Source organism: Pseudopodoces humilis, chromosome 1, assembly GCF_049639895.1.
Source record: "Pseudopodoces humilis isolate 2021_Gansu_Grassland_sample_001 chromosome 1, ASM4963989v1, whole genome shotgun sequence".
Taxonomy (NCBI): Eukaryota; Metazoa; Chordata; class Aves; order Passeriformes; family Paridae; genus Pseudopodoces; species Pseudopodoces humilis.
Window position 1 is genome coordinate 63,612,040 of NC_142200.1, and position 17,307 is coordinate 63,629,346.

General features: G+C 40.8%; 1 protein-coding gene across 1 annotated transcript; it reads left to right on the top strand.

Annotated features, from left to right (window-relative positions):
• The first annotated feature begins 133 nt into the window (after positions 1 to 133).
• Positions 134 to 16,966, top strand: FH (fumarate hydratase). Its single transcript, XM_005517363.2, has 10 exons — positions 134 to 290; positions 7,293 to 7,427; positions 8,585 to 8,695; positions 10,073 to 10,249; positions 11,039 to 11,221; positions 12,188 to 12,353; positions 14,097 to 14,300; positions 15,504 to 15,631; positions 16,063 to 16,216; positions 16,755 to 16,966. The coding sequence occupies exons 1-10, from the start codon at positions 171 to 173 to the stop codon at positions 16,895 to 16,897; spliced, it is 1,521 nt and encodes a 506-aa protein (XP_005517420.1). The 5' UTR covers positions 134 to 170; the 3' UTR covers positions 16,898 to 16,966.
• Positions 16,967 to 17,307: the final 341 nt, after the last annotated feature.

The window sequence follows — 17,307 nt, forward strand, 5'->3', positions numbered from 1 at the left end:
CAGACCGGGCGGACCGGCCCCGGGGCCGCACTCGCCGCCCGCCGCTGCTCCAGCGGCCGCCGATTGGCGCGGCGGAGCCTGCGGGGCCGGGCGCCGCCGGCACCGTGACGCTCGTCCGGGGCGGTCCCGCCGCGCCTCCCGCCCCCGCGGTGCTCCCGGCCCCCGCCACCATGCACCGCTCACTCCGCGCCTGCCGCCGCCTCGGCCGCTCCGCCGGTCTCCTCCTCTCCAGCCCGCCGCCTCCCGCCACTCCCGGCCGCTGGATCCCGGCGCCGCCCCGCGCCGCCATGGTGAGCCCCGGGCGGGGAGCGGGGAGCCGGGAGCCGTGACCTCTAAGTGCCACCGCCGGCCGCCGCCGCCCTCGCCCCGCCCCCGCCCCGCAGGGACTGGGGGAGCGGCGGCCGCCGGCTGCGTTGGGGCTTTAATCCCGTGTGCTGCTCCGTTAGGAGCGCACCGGCACCGGGAAGACGAGCCCGCCATCCTCTGCCGGGATTTTGCGGCCATTTCCCGCATCCTTCCTGCGGCCGGGCCCGGCTCGGCCCCGCTCGGCCGCCGCTGCCGGGCAGGCCGGGATGTGCAGCGCGCAGCTCTCCCGTGGCGCTGCCCGGGGTGAGGTTCAGCGGGGCCCTGAGCACGGCCCGGAGCCACCGCGGTGCGGCCGGGCAGGGCGCGCATCCTGCCGGGCAGGAACGATGCTGGGACCTGCTTCACAGAGCTGCGCTGTGCGGGAGCTGCTTCCACGGGAATCTTAGGCGCTTTCTTGGAGCTGTTGAGATGCAAATAATAAACAGCTGTATCCTCACAGGAATGGGAGTGGGAATATTCGTCACTGGAATAGCTTTGGAGCTGCCTGAAAACTAGGGAGCTTTCAGCTGAGAACTGCCCGGTACTTCTAGCAGGCATCATCTGTAGATATTTGCGTATAATCAATTAGTTGTCGGGCTCAGACGCGAATGGGATTTGATTGTTGCATGCGGTTCAGCGCAGAAACAGAAACACTGTTTGGATAAGGAACTTCAAATCTCAGTACTGACACGTTGGAAGTTGCATGGAAGCCTTAGTCTCAGGTGTATCTTTGTGAGTTCACTCCTTAAAACGAGGTAATATGTGAGAGGAATTTCAGCAGAAGGTGGTGTGTTTGGGATTTTATTGATCCCTTAGTTGAGTAAATTAGTTAATGAATTTATCTAGAACATCAGTTTCCAAACTGTAATATTGATGAAGGTGTAAAAAGTAGCATTTAATAAAAAAAGCTTTCCAGTGAGGGAGAAAACTTTATGGTGGGTGAAACTTAACTGCATAAGAAAACCGGTGTCAGAGCAGACTATGTAACTCAAGCCACTGGCCTGTTGGATGGTTCCCCTTTCTATTTTTCCATTTGGCATCGTTTGAGAAAAACATTATAAATCATCACCTTCATTCATTAGCTGAAAACGTGGTATTTATGAGTCTGGTCTACAATCTTAGAAGAAAGAGATGTGTTTTGCTCTTTGCAGGTCAGAAACGTGACCAGTCCTGTGTGTGTTGTGAGTTCCTTGGGTTTAAATAACAGCACTACTTAAAACATCCCTCAGTGGACTTGGAAGTCAAGCAGCTGTTGATTTTTTACAGCAGAAGTTCTGTATGTTTTTATGGAAAAGAGGAACCATCAAAAGATGTACTAACCAGTATTTAAACTAAAGAAAACAGCCACCCAACAAACCCAAGCCATCACTTTTTGATCTTTGTAGAGATTTTCTCAGTAGCAAGAGTTGTTTTGAAACATATTGTGTATGTAGATACAACCAAGTATTCATGCTGTCCTGGTATGTTTATTATGTTGCCTTTACTTAGAGCTACATTGCACAAGATGTTTTAAATGGAATTGTCATAATGGTCCTTCTGTAGCTGAACATTGTAAAATGTTTGGGTTCTAAAGGGTGAATTTCAGAATTTGTGACTCAAATTATGTTACAAAAGAGAAATAATGCTTAAAAATAAATATTTTTCATCTGCTAAAGGAGAGCAGTAAAACATAAATTGCGCATTCTGATGGCCTCAAAAGACTGCTTTTGACATGCTAAAAATGATGGTTCTTTGAATCGAAATACTTATATCCAAAAGTTGCTGCATCCATAACTGAGAATGTAATTTTCCACAGGAAGCATTATTGCAGCAGTTCTGCCATTTGAGTATCACCGGTGTGTTATGGTGCAATCAGTTCTGATCAGTTCCCTGCAACAAGGCAAAAGTACAGTTCTATTTGCCTAACTGTAAGCTTTGGACTGTGTTTGGGTTCTAGGGGTTTTGGAGGGCTGAGAACACCTTGTCAGGCCTCCTAAAGAGGGAAAAAAAAAAAAAAAAAGTTTTGTAAATGTGAAGAACCGTAGATGTGAGCAGAGCCTTGCTTGTAGCTAGGATAGAATTAGGTGAGCACATGGGTTCGCCTTGGCTACTGGCAGAGTTTCCAAGTCTCCTTTTGGCATCTCCTGAGGTCCAGGGATGGTGGAGTAGAAGGCTGATGGAGTGTGCCACTGATCCAGTGTTTTACAGCTGGTCCTCTGGGTCAGGCAGTGACTGCAGAAACCGCTTTGCATACAGGGACTGGGACCTTCAGCTCATAAAGCCACTCAAGAGGTTGAATTCTGGTTGAGGAGCGAGGGAACCATATTTGTTACATTCACACTCAGACAGTGGTTGCTGCACAAGTCTGAAAGTAACGATGCAGCTCAGTTCCTTCAGTCTGCATGGAAAACATCCCTTTGCTTTTTTACCTAACAGCACCTGTTACACTAGGAATCAGCAAATGGCATTCTTCTTAAAGCACCTTGCCCTGTTAACTTCACTGAAATTTATGAGCATGGAATTGTCTAGGAAAGTTGTTTTTTCTTTTTTTAATAATGATTTCATTGTTGAAAAGTACTTGTACGGGGATGTACTGATCCTATTTATCTTTGTTTCACCATTGTTGACATTGGAATTATGTAAGTTTGAGGAATCAGTTGTGTAACTGCTAACTTTTTTGTCTAATAGGTTACAAGTAGTTTAACTTTTTGTATTGTTTGAGGGTGAATACTTTCAGTTATTAAACCACTGATGCTATTGAGAGCTGGACTTGGAGCTAAATGGGTTCTGCTTATCCAGCTCTGAAAGCTTTGCATTGTGTGCTTTTTCAAGGTGTTCAAATGTCAAAAGCAGGGATTTCAAAGACAATGAGTCAGTTATCCCAATTGTTGGAGTATTAATGTGTGCACATGTATGGTAAGACCCACAATCATAAAACATAAACCAAATTAAACATTTTTGGTAGTGATATACTAAAGAAGCATTTACTATATTCTGTTTCTTGTTAGCATGTAAATGAAAGCTAGGACTCAAGCAGGACAAAGAGGATTAAAGAACATAGGAATTGCTTACTCTTCCACACTAAGCCCTTGAGGAGTCAGTGCCCGGGAGAGCATCAGCCAAAACACAAGATGTGGTGAGCAGGATAGCCGTGTGGGAGCTAACCCTTGTTGTGGGCTGGGCTGCAGTTTTTTCCAGTTCACAGGCACCACTTGCTCTGAAGTACTTAAAGTGAGCAGGGCTGGTGTCTCTGGTACGTGACTGATGGTACCTGATGACAGAGTGTCTCCATCTGGCTGGGGATAATGCTTAGGACAGTAAAGAGACTGGGACACTTCCCTCTCTCTGCTGCAGCTTGCCATTCATGGTGATGCAAACCTGGGTGGGAAGAAGGTCAGGGCTGCTGGGGAGTGTGTTCTGGCCAATACCCAGCTGTGCTTCTGTCCAAGAACACTGAGACCCACTAAAGAAGGAGCAAGTAAAATGAACAAAGAAGAGGGAGGAACAGTCTGTCTTCAGAAGTGGACTCCTAGGGAAGACTAATGAACATACTCTGTGATATTGGCTCACTCACTCATACTGTGTAAACATGGATGATGCTTTCCCTATTTTCCGACCCAAACTTTATGTACTCAGTGCTGCTGAGGTCACACCTTGAGTCCTGTGTCCAGTTCTGGCGTGCTCAGTTCTGGCTGGACACTGAGATGGAGTGAGTCCAGAGAAGGGCACTGAAGCTGGTGAAGGGTGAGGAGCGCAAGTCCTGTGAGGAGCAGCTGAGGGAACTGAGGTTGTTTAACCTGGAGAAAAGGAGGCCTGGGGGGGACCGTATAACTCTCTGCAGCTCCTGAAAGGAGGCTGTAGCTAGGTGAGGGTTGACTTCTTCTCCCAATTAGTTACAGGATGAAAGTGTTATGAATAAGGTATAGTGATTGGCTCACACAAATGAGGAGGAGTTATTAAGTATGTTGGGAAGTATGTCTGTTAAGATTTATAGGTCTTTTGACAGGTACTCTTGTTGTTCCAGTTTGGTTTTGAACCCTTTTCTGTTCTCCCCTCGATCCTCCCCTTCCCATTTCGTGGTTACTGCCTGGCAGCTCTGGCCAACAGGGCTGTCAAAATAACGTGTGGGGGGCATATACTTGCCCTTCGCAGGAGGCAGCAGGGAGTGAGGGACACTGGATGCTGGGAGGCTTGGCAGGGTAACATCTCACCAGCAATCAAGATGTGAAAGGGGCTCCACCAATGAAAGGCACTAGGGACTGACTGACAGACCTTGGGAGGAGCCAAGTCTACCTATAAGGATGAGGCCACAGACCCTAGGAGGAGCCAAACATACATGTATGGCAAAGCCACGGACTGTGGGAGGTGCCAGGACAACATATTAGGACTGCTCATGAATATTAATGTTGCCAATGCAACCTTTTGTGTATAAAACGCTGTTTTGAGAGCGGAGCCTCTGGTGAGCAGAAGGATTCTCGCTGTGCACCTAGCGCTGCTCCCCCTTTGCTCTGTAATTTTAACAGGTTCTAATTCAATTTTATTTACTTGTTCCCGCCCGGGGTTTGAGTCATTTATAACAAAAGGAAATGGCCTCAGGCAGCACCCCAGGGAAGGTTCATGTTGGACATCAGGAAGATCTTGTTCACTGGAAAGGTGATCAGGCATTGGAATGGGCAGCCCAGGAAGTGGTGGAATCACCATCCCTGGAATTGTTTATGAAATGACTGGAGGTGGCACTTAGTTTAGTGGTTTAGTTGACATGATGATGTTTGGTCACAGGTTGGACTTAATGGTCTTGGAGGACTTTTCCCACCATGATGATTCTATGATTTTTACATCAGGGAGTTTCCTGAGTCTGTGGTTTGTCTGTGTAAATAACCCAGTTCGGGTCTTTCTTCTGAGGGCTTACCTCATCTTCCCTGAAGTCTTGTGAACTTCCTGCATCCTCAGCATCAGCTGTCAAGGAGTTTTGTCAGTCTGTATGAAAAACAACCTCTCACTTTTAAAATCTTAAAGGTTTATTAAACCTTAACAAATACAACAAAAGACCGAATAAGGAAAAAGGACAGTGCACTGAGAGCCGGTGACCCGACAACCATGACCTCGTCTACAAAAATCTCTGCTCTGCCTTTTATATCCCTGGGGGTTGCCTCAGGCAACCCTGGCCCCTCCCAAGATCTGTCAGTCAACTCTTCCTCGCTGTCCATTGGTGGAGGCTTCTTTCTTGCAACTTGATTGGCAGCAGGTGTTGCCATGCCACGCCCCCAGCAACAAGCCTTCACTACATGTCCTCCCTCCACATGTCCTGGCCACGAGGGCCATCCCTTGGCAGCCATACAGGTGGGAAAGGGGGCTATGGAGAGAACAGACAACGTCTAAACAACAAGTCACAATAACATAACTGTACATCAATAAAACTTCTCTTAACATACGCATAATATTCATCCCTTAACTGCCAGAGCCAGCCATCGCAGTACCCATCTGTAACAGTCTGCTGCTCCCTTTCCCTTGCTTTGCACCTGACTCCTACAGGCATGTTAGGGCTCCTGTGACTTGTGTTGGAAGAGACGGTCAGCAGTTAATTACTGGTTATACCTCAGTCTTCCTTCAATCCCCTGGTTATCTTTTTTTCTGAAAAAAAGTCACTTGTCTTAAGAAAGCTGTTACCTATCTTTTGTCAACTTTATTGCCTTTGAACTGTCCCCAGGAATATGTGTTTTGGGTATGAAAGAACCAAATCTGCACAAAGACCTCAGACTGTCAGTGAGTCATGGTGGCACAGTGGTGTTCCTGTTTGTATCCTCTACTTTTCTTGATAGTTCCTCACATTTGATTTTCTTCTTTTACTGCGCTGCAAGACTGACTTGGCTCTATTGATGAGAGGGTTTTTTTTTTTTTCCCCTAAGGACCCACCCCTGAGGGTCATGGTTAGGTCAGGAACCCTGATATATATCAGGGTATGTATATGTATATACCCTGCCTCCAGGGCTGAGATTGTTTTACTCTGTCCATGATAAAGAAATGAAAAAGACTTCTCCCCCTTCCTGAACTCTGAAAGAAGGTAATCTGCTCTGCCTGGAAAGGATGAATACCTTTCTCACAGAAAATTGGGACTTTGCTGACCAAGGTGTGGGAAGAGGAGGAATAAACTCTTCTTGCTTCCTGGCAGTTCCATAATCTTTGCAGAGCTGCATATGAATGTGATCACATCATCACAAATTAATGGGCTGTTCTACAAAAAGTAAACAATTACTTTTTGGGAGGGTCTGTCAGCTAAAATTAATTTAGCTGTGCCTGTGTTAGATAGTAACAGACACTAGGTGGATAAATGACATAGAAACATTACCATACATAAATACTGCACAAAGTATACCTACATATACGTAGATATAGTTCCTTTGTGTTGCACAGCTAGAGAGCATCTGTGTTTCTGGTTTAATAGGCTAGAAAGGATAATTAATGGTCAGTAATTTGGTACTGGATTAGTCAGTTGCTCCCTTCCAGTATTAAGTGTCTCCTGCAGTGTGGATTTCAAATAGGAATTATGTTACACATGTGTTGATTGCGTGGATGCTGCCAGAATTCTTACATGCTACTTCTTCAGTTGGGTTTTTATGAAACACCTGTTCTGTAAATTGTGAACTAAGTTACTGACTGTTTGAAAACAATCTCTCCTCAGGATGAGGTTTCATGCAGTGGGCACTGAGGTCTTAAACACTGTAGTGCTGCCTTTCACCATGGGTCAGCTACCTTACACAATTTGTAGTTGTGGCTTTTGGTAAGACAGCTGCTCAAACTAGAAGAATCAACTAGAAGTCTCAACTTTGAAGATACAATTAGAAGCATACCTGTGACTAGCTGCATGTCTTGGCTTTGTATCTTTTCCCATCTTCTTTTTCTTGACTACCTGCTTTCAAAAAGATACCAATTGCCAGTGTTTGATTTTTTTTTTTTTCCCCTTTCTATAGTCTTCTCAAGAGGCTTTCAGGACAGAATATGATACCTTTGGTGAGCTGAAGGTCCCAAGTGACAAATACTATGGTGCCCAAACTGTAAGATCTACAATGAACTTCAAGATTGGAGGTGTTTCAGAGAGGATGCCAGTAAGTAATTCAAATCTATGTTCTCTTCTTCTTTAGCGCTGCAATGCAGGTGGCAGCAAAAAACCTTTTGGTCCCCTGACTTCAGGGTAGAGGGTGGTGAAAATAAAGAGGGATGGGCACAATTGTGTGACCTGAAGAGTAAAGATCTTTAATAAGCAAAATAACAAATGCATAAACTGGACAACATAAGGGGATGTACACAAAAGGTGAGGGCCAGGGGGTTACAGTAACTGATATTACAGTAACTGATAAGGTGGGGGCGGAGTCTGAGGGGAAGGAGTAACAACTAGAGATTATGAATATGTAAAATAATGCAGCAAAATATAACCAATGGTAACAAAGAAACTATGGAACCTTCTAGTCTTATTAATGTATAACTTTTCAGGGGGCATTGTGGGTGATATTTTACTCGCCATGACTATGGGGATTTTTCCCACAGCCTTCGTCGACCCCAACACTCTAGAGTATGTTTTGTATGTGAAAGTGAATACCTTCTTAGGCTTTTGCTGGAAGTGTGAGCAACTTTGAATTTTAATTAAAGGTAGAAATTTCGTGGCAGTATATTATTCTAGCAGGAATACTTCTTGTTGTGTTTAAATAAATTGAATATTGCTTTTGAATAATTTTATGGGGTTGCTTTGTTTTTTAATAACCAGGATGAATAAAATTGTCTTTCATCGTTTCAAAGATGAAAAAGCAAATGCAGTAATTTGATGTAGCATTTATACAGTTGGTTATTGAAGTAGTCTAGTATAGTTTGAGTTGATATAAACTTAATTTGTCATGTGTAGCTGTGCATAAGCCATTAACATGCACGTGCTTTGTCATATACTTACTCTCCATGTACTGAAATTTGTCAGTTTTCCTTCAAAAGGCTGTTTTAGAAATGGAACCAGTTCAATTCTAATGCTAATGATAAACAGAACACACCTGGGCTTGCGAAAACAGCTGTGTGCTGCCCTCTGTACTGTTTGGATGAATGTTACTGTTAGTGGGAGCATAGGTCAGGTGACCTGATTGCTCTCTGGTTTGGCTGCTGGACTACTGCTAGATTTAAGATCAGAAGGAGTTTGGTTTAGAACTAGACATGCACTATAAATTGATAACATGTCCTTTGGGGGAAAGAAATTATGTTTAAACTTACCCTTGTGTCTCAGGTCCAAGTTATAAGGGCTTTTGGAATCTTGAAGAGAGCAGCTGCAGAAGTAAATCAAGACTATGGTCTCGATCCAAAGATTGCTAAAGCCATTGTACAGGCGGCAAGTGAGGTAGGAACGAGCTGTTTAAAATACTGCAACTGCCACTGTATTTTTGTTAAGCTTCTCGCAGGAGGTTGGGCGATTGTGTTTCTCAGATTGGTGAAGTGTTTCCTGTTAGTAAATCTTGTTCTCCAGAGATAATTTAATTAATATATTTTACTGTTTTCTTTCTTGCATGTAAAGAAATGATAGAATGTTCAAATGCATATTGATAAATGCCACCCAAGTGGAGAGAGTTGTGAGTGACCATTATTTGAGGTGTGATAATACCAGGTTATTTGCTTTGAATAAATCAACATATTTGTTTATCTAGAAGCATTTTTAAGAGTTTTCTTGTTCTGACTAGCTTAAAAATATTTCAGTGGTGGCAGAAGCTGTGTCCTCTTCCTACCAGCTGTGGCATCTTAAGTCCCAACCCTCAATAGCTTTGGAGAACTCCAGAATAAGTCCAGACTCTTCTTCTGGTTTCTAGGGTTCCTCTAGTTAAAGGTGGATTAGAAGTTTTGGTGGATTAAGGCTCCTTAGTTTAGATTAATAAATTTTAATAGTTGTTTGTGGCATACTTTATTGTGTTTTAAAAACACCTCTGCTATGATAACATTTCCCTCACCTCCAAAAAAATTTTCTAATACAACTTAAATAAAATGAGGAATCAAGTTACTCTTGGAGGTGGAAACGTTGCCCCTGTATAAGATGGGAAATACAGAAGATAATTTCTTGAAAAGCATGATTCCAGGAGGGCTGATGTGTCCTGATAATCTGATTGTCTAGCCTCAGAGTTGTGACAACAGCTCTTTTGTTTTTCTGAGGCTAATAGCATGGGGCTGATACTTCTGAGCACAGATTTTGATACTATCACAAACACATGTTTAGAAAACTCTCTGAATGTGTCTAAGATTCAACAGGCTCCAAAAAATATTGATCAAAGAGGAGAGTGCCTTAAAGGAAGGAGGTGTTTGATACTGGCAGCCATCTGCTGGCTTCATTGATTCAACATATAATGTCTGCAGGTATAAGAGGTCTGCAACTTCCCTGTATGAAATTTCTTTACTGAGAGATATCAGAGTCCAGTTACACAGAGAGAAGATGTAACCTGAAGTACCTTTTAAAAATATTTTCTGTCTATGTTTGTAGAACATAAAATCAAATTCTATATATCTCTATTTCACAATTCTGTGTCTTCAAAAAGCATAGTAAATGTTTTTTTCCCTTTTAATATCTGGTATTACATAAAAACATCTTAATTATTCTAGTGTAAATTCACTAATTGCTAAATGTAGATGTAGAAATATAATGGAGGGCATAATTTTAATTATAGTAATAAAATTTTCAGGTATATGCTTTTTTTTCTAGTGGAACAATTTTCCTCTGTTTTTTCCATTATAGGTAGCTGAAGGAAAATTAAATGATCACTTCCCTTTGGTGGTGTGGCAGACTGGGTCTGGAACTCAAACCAATATGAATGTCAATGAAGTCATCAGCAACAGAGCTATTGAGATAATGGGAGGCACACTGGGAAGCAAAAAGCCAGTGCATCCGAATGATCATGTTAACAAAAGCCAGGTTGTTACACTTGTTTTATACTGCTTTTAATTTCAAAAGTTTGGTGTCTTTGAATTGTGAATTTTGAATTTTCTTGTATCCACCATTTAGGTTAAAAAAAAAAAAAAGTTTTGTGGACAACTTTGGCAACAATTTTCTGGTTTTTTCAGTTTAAATGAACTTTAAGATGTTTTTCAGTGACAGTATGAACTTTCAGATTTAAATCTCTGAACTCATTCATGATAGATAAATTCACACATAATGTATTAGACAATGGTGGTCTTGTGACAACCACTGCTACAGTCTTAAAGATGTTAAATATAGGTTGTTTCTAAAAGTTGGATCATGGTAGCCATTTTTATTATACTTCTCTCTTAAACTTCTCCTACCTTGAAGGAGAGATTAAGACACTGACTTTGTTGTTTCCCTTCCTGATCCTTTGTGTTTACTCAGTATTCTGTGAACTATGGATTTAACTTTATCAAAGCAATGTGTGTTTTAAAGTCACCTACAATAGCTTTAAAACCATCTGTCCATCTGTTAGCTATCTCTCATAACTACTATAGTAATTCTTTTCTTTTGTCCCAAAATTTTTATGAACAATCTATTAAATTTAACTTTCTGTGGGTGTATTCATAAAAAGTTGATTTATCAATAAGGAACTGACCTTTTGGAACATCCCAAAATTGTTTACTCTTAGTTTAGTTTCTCATAGTTTATGAGATTAAGAGAATAAAGCCACACATGCACATCTTACAGCAGCAACGGTGAGAAAAGCTTGTAAATTAATTTATTGAATTTTCTCCACAGAGTTCAAATGACACTTTCCCAACAGCAATGCATATTGCTGCTGCCCAGGAGGTTAATGAGGTCTTGTTACCTGGACTAAAGAAGCTACAGAATGCACTTGAAGGGAAATCCAAAGAGTTTTCCCAAATCATAAAAATAGGGCGCACTCATACGCAAGATGCTGTTCCACTTACACTTGGGCAGGTAAAAAAAAATAAAAAACTATGCATTGTTTTGGAAAATTCAAACTTAAGGCTGCCTAAATTAAGTTTATAGTTTAGGATAAAATATAGGAAAATGGCTGAATCTCAGCCTGAGTATTTTCAGTCTGTACTGGAATTCACTGGATATGCTGTACTCTAATACATGCATCATAACATATATTTTTTTTTTCCATCTGTGCTTTATTTCTAACAGTAGTAGAATATAAATTATTTGTAAATGCTGTTTCATTACCACATAGGACAGTACAGTTTTTCTGTTACACTGACATTGCAGGGAAGAGGTAATTGTTGTCTGTAATCTGTAAATTTATGTAAGTTATGTTTTCCCAACACAACAAAACTATTAAGTATTGTGAATGAAAATTTCCCATACATAATCTTGAGTTTATAACTGTGTGTGTGTGTATATATATATATATGATGGCAAATGTTATCATATTGTTAGGAATGGCTTATATTACAGTAATTTAGTAATTAATTAAACTGAATTGATAGAAAAGCTGGTAGAATTTATGGATTTTTTCCAAGAATGCACAGGCAGGGTTTTTACTAATTAAAATCAAGTGAACAAAGCCCAAGATCCATTTCTTTATTTGTACTTTGAGAACATAAATGTAATCTTGGAACTGATTTACTATGGAATCAGATCCTTAGTTGCTTAGTATACTACTAAGATAAAAGGTGAGGGAAAGATGCATTATATATATGCTTTTGTATATTAAGATTGGTTTAATGTATAATTTCTTTGTAATATGGGAGCAGTCCTTTAATAGATGTATATTTTCCCTCTTAAGGAAAGCATGGTTAGATTTAGCATTTGGGTAAAGTTCAGTGCCTTTAGGTTTTTAAAGGAATTAGTCAAATCATGTTAAAAATCTAAAGTAATCTGGATGCTTATTCTTGGTTGTTGTCTTTGATCCATAACTTTGTCCTCCTTTCTTCAAAGGAATTTAGTGGCTATGTGCAACAAATTAAATACGGTGTGGCTAGGATTGAATCCACCTTGCCAAGGGTGTATCAGCTGGCAGCTGGCGGGACTGCAGTTGGCACGGGATTGAACACAAGAATTGGCTTTGCTGAGAAAGTTGCTGCTAAAGTGGCTGAACTGACGGGTGAGGAATAGTATTTGGGAGTGAGTTACCAGTAAAGCAATGTATGTAACACCCAGTCAAATTCAAACAGAATCTGTCCAGTTTCCATACTTCTCATAAGATTAAACTGTATTTATATTTTAACGTGAAGCTTTTGTTAATGCTAAGTGTTATATGCCTTCTGCTTTGGATTTTTCGTGCAACGTATTTTTATAATTATACTCAGTACATTGAAAGTGACTGAAATGATGGTGTTTATCCAAGCAAGGCACTTTGGATATGGATACAGTTTCCGACTTCTATTATTAGCCCAACTATAATGCTTCTGTCTTCATCTTTGCTCCTCTGGCTCTCTTAATTTACAGTGACTTGGTGCAGAAGAAGGAAAAAAAAAACTTCCAAAACCACTCTGTTTTTTTCATATGAAACAGTAAAAGTTAACAGTCTGATTTTTTTTGATTCTGTCTTTATAGATCTTAAAACTTAATTTACAGGGCAATTGAGTTTTTTGATGTGCAAACCAGATCTTTTGTGTCACAGTATCAGTTTTCAAAATGTCCCCCAAACAAATTTGTATGTCTGTCATTTACATTTGCTGTAAAATCTGAAATTGCTTAGTGACAGTATTTTTGTTTTAATGGATTCGTTATTCAAAGCCTTTCAGAGGGTCAAGACTATCTTGTACCCTGAAAGAGAAGTAACTTGCTGTAAACAACAGGTGCCAGGAGCAGTACAGGACATGTTTTGGTGGTGTTAGGAAGCTGTCTCATGTTAATGGATGTTTTGTGTTTTGTATGGGCAGGTTGTATGAGTAGGGCAGACCCCTGACGTTCCTCATGCTCTTATAGAGGGTGTTTATTGGCAAGAACAAAAGGAGGAGTTTGGATGGATCTCTGTAACTGAGAAGGCAGCTCTGCAGTTCACAACCCATGCAAATTTGGTGGGATTTGGTGTTTGTCAGGAAGTGCAAAACACTGGAAGTTACAGGAATTACGCTGTTCTCCTTAAAACTGGTGCTGAAAGCTCAGATAGGTCGTTTTGGGGGGCAGAAGTCCAGCCCACAGTCAGTCCTTAGTGATGTCTGTAATTTTTTACAGTCCCATTCTACTGGGACTGTCCTTCCAGGGCAAAGTCCTAAATGAATGTTTTTCATCGTGGAACCTAGGCTTACATCTCAGGCATAATCAGCATAAACAGAGCTGGTCCTTCCATTGCTCCTGTACTCTTCCGGTTGGTAGGCATCCTCCTAAGTCTGATCCAGTTTTTCCAAGTTCTGGCTGGTTTATTGTTCCCTTCCATTGTGATTACTTCTTACTTACCCTAATGCCTGCACTGTGCTGCAAAAACTTCTGGTTTTTATAACTGAAAGCATCACAGCAATTAACAATCTGAACTATCTAACTTGATTTAATGCAAGAAATGCCTAAGTTGGGCTAACTTTTGAAAGGTTATTGACATTCACAAAGCACTGTGGTGCAGAAGCAATGCTTACAATACAACACACTATGAAGGCTTGAAATTTGTACCCTTGTAGGTGGATGCTCAAATTTTATACTCTTCTATATTTTAGTGACTTTCATTGTGTCTTTTTTTATTTAATTCACTTTAAGAAATATGTTTGGGAAGAAAGCTCTAGAGGAAAGAGATGATCTTACAGGGTTGTTAATTTTAATTTTTTATTAAGCTAGTTATGTGTTTGATTGTCTGGTTTATGTCTGCAAGGAAGTGCTTCACTGTTTTAATGTTTACATTCTCTCCCTGTAGGTTTGCCTTTTGTCACTGCTCCAAATAAGTTTGAGGCTCTTGCAGCTCATGATGCTTTAGTGGAGCTCAGTGGAGCCATGAACACAGTGGCTTGCAGTCTAATGAAAATAGCTAATGACATTCGCTTCCTGGGCTCTGGACCACGCTCTGGGCTGGGAGAACTCATCCTGCCTGAAAATGAACCAGGGAGCAGCATCATGCCAGGTACAGGGAACACATATGGAGAAAAATGAAATGTTTTTTATTTTTTTGACCACTGTCTCTTAACAAGTGTTTAGCAAACACCATCACAAATGTCAGTAAGTCCACGATTCTCTCAGGTTTTACCTACTGCCCTATTTTCCAAAACCTCTGTTCATAAAAATGCTTGCACAGCTTTGTGTTGGCTAGTGTTATCTATAAGAATATGGCTTTATTAACACAAGTGTACTTCTCAAAGCTTTCTTTTAGAATTGCAAGATCTCTACAATTTTTAGGTAAACACATTCCTGAAATAATCTTTAATCTGTGAATTGTAGCAATACTGTCATGTAACTTGATTTTGGTCTCTACTTCCTACCATGATTAGTGTTATGCACTCACATTTTCCCTTCTGCAATGATCTCACTGTATGGGAGGATAAGAAAGAAATAATAATAGTAGTAATCATTCCTTTCCTCTTCTAAAAACATATGTACATATGAATATAATACATCCAAAACTATTCTAAGCTTGTTCCTCCTGTATGATAAACTGTAAAAGAAGCAGGTCATGAACATATCTGGCTCTAAAAAAGCAAACAATCAATGTTCTTATCAGGATTATGTCTAAAAATTAAATTATAAAACCATAAAACAAACTTGCTTTAACTCGCTCTAAGTTGGTGTGTTTGTTGGGTTTGACAGGGGGTTGTTTTTTTGGGTTTTTGTTTTGCTGTTTTTTTCTGACAGTGTACTAACTTTATCACAAAGTAATTCTAACAAATTAGTAATACTTCCCTTGAGCTGAGTGAGATTTTTTACTGGTCTCTCAGAAATTCCAAATTGCAGATGTCAAGACAGGTTATAATCTCTGGACTATTAAGAACTGTGGTAATGAACAGCTGTTTAGCTCATGCACACGTTGAGCTGTTGAGCTCATACTCAGGCTCTCAGTCTTGGGAGACTTCTGAAGCAGCCTTCTGAACAGCTTCTGTTTTACAAATCCTTGCTGAAAATACTGAAATAGTACAGTTAGTTTAATATAATTTATGGAAATACCTTATTTTCTGTGGTGCGCAGATACAGATGAGTAAGACAAGTTAACTCTTACAAAACATTTTCTATTGAATGTTATTTGGTAAAAGGCTGCTCATGGTTGGTTGGTTGGTTGGTTGGTTTTTCCCCTTTCTTCTCCTTTGGTAACCTTTTCTCTCTCTTTCACAACCAGGAAAAGTGAATCCTACCCAGTGTGAAGCTGTGACCATGGTGGCAGCTCAAGTTATGGGAAATCATGTTGCTGTTACTGTAGGAGGAAGCAATGGACACTTTGAACTTAATGTATTTAAGCCCATGATGGTAAGTTCATAAAGTTTTACATATCTAAGACTTTTAAAGTAATTGTTTGTACAGTCAGATAACTTACGGACAGAAAAACACCTCAGCGAATACTTGAACACTGCCAAGGTTGGGGCATCTGCAACATCCCTTGGATACTGTTCCAGTACCTCACCCTCCTCACAGTAAAGAATTTCTTCCTGATATCTGAGCCTAAATTTTCCCTCTCTCAGTCTGTACCCATTGTTCCTTGTCCTATCACTACAGATCTTGACAAAGAGTCCCCTGTCTGTCTTCACTGTAGGCCCCCTCCAGATACTGGAAAGAAAATAGCCTTCCAGTTAAATAGGTTGAAATTGCAGGGAGGGCACTGGTTATGAACAAAGGTGCTAGAATGTGCAACTAGTAATATCTGAATTAAATAATTGGTGTTTCTTTCTTTGTCTTGTTAGATTAAGAATGTTTTAAACTCTGCAAGACTTCTAGGAGACGTGTGTGTTTCTTTCACTGACAACTGTGTAGCTGGAATTCAAGCCAATACCGATAGGATCAACAAACTGATGAATGAATCTCTGATGTTGGTAACAGCACTGAATCCACATATAGGTAGGTTTAAGGCTCAAGAACTTCTCACTACATACCAAAATACTTTGTGGTAACATCATTTTGTACACTACATTTGTATTGTCACAATGCTTGTGAGGCCAAGTCAGGTCAAAAGTTAATTTACTTTAACATCACCATTTGATGTTGTAAAAATTGTGTTCTCCTTGCAGTGGTCATGGCAGGGTTTTAGAAAAATAACTGATTAGTCAAAAGGAGATTGGGAGAGTTTATGTCCCCGTTTTCCTAAATTATCATAATTAGAGGCTGAGTGAAAGATTAGAATATGAGGGTTTTTTTTTTAAAGGAGAAGATCCCATAAATTTTTGATCTAAATAAGTTAAGAATAACAAAATTTACTTTCACTTCAAGTAAGGAGTAAACATTTGGTGTGCATTTCCTGCAAATTGAGTTAAGCAGTAATAGTACCTAGTAATACCTAGCAAATAATTTTCCAAAGATCGTGTCCCACTTTTCTCACACCTGTAATGAATCATCTAAAATTGCAAATGGATAACTTGTTGGTTTTGTTTTGTAACAGGATATGATAAAGCAGCCAAGATTGCCAAAACAGCGCACAAAGAGGGGACAACGTTAAAAGAAGCTGCTCTAAAGCTGGGGTTCCTTACGTCAGACCAGTTTGATCAGTGGGTGAAGCCTAAAGATATGTTAGGTCCTCAGTAACTTCTGTAAAAAAAAAGAAAAGTGTTCTTCATGTAAAAAAATAAATAAAACAAATATGATATCATATAATCTGTTAGTTGGAAAAGGCCTCTGAGATCACTGAGCCCAACCTACGACTGAACCACCCTGTCAACTAGACCATAGCACTGAGTGCCACATGCTGTCTTTCCTTAAACATTCCTCCATGGATAGTGACTCTACCACCTCCCTGGGCGGTCTATTCCCATGTCTACGCACCCTTTATGTGAAGAAATTATTTTAATGTCCAGCCTAAGCCTCCCCTGGTGCACCTTAAGGCTGTGTCCTCTTGTCCTGTCGTTTCTTACCTGGGAGAAGAGGCCGACCCCCACCTGGCTCCACCCTCCTTTCAGGCGGTTGTAGAGAGCGATAAAGGTGTTTCCTGAGCCTCC

Coding starts and splice junctions, on each gene's coding strand:
- FH (XM_005517363.2), top strand. CDS start 171: ATGCACCGCTCACTCCGCGCCTGCCGCCGCCTCGGCCGCTCCGCCGGT. Junction 8,696..10,072: donor TTGTACAGGCGGCAAGTGAG/GTAGGAACGAGC, acceptor TTTCCATTATAG/GTAGCTGAAGGAAAATTAAA. Junction 10,250..11,038: donor ATCATGTTAACAAAAGCCAG/GTTGTTACACTT, acceptor TTTTCTCCACAG/AGTTCAAATGACACTTTCCC.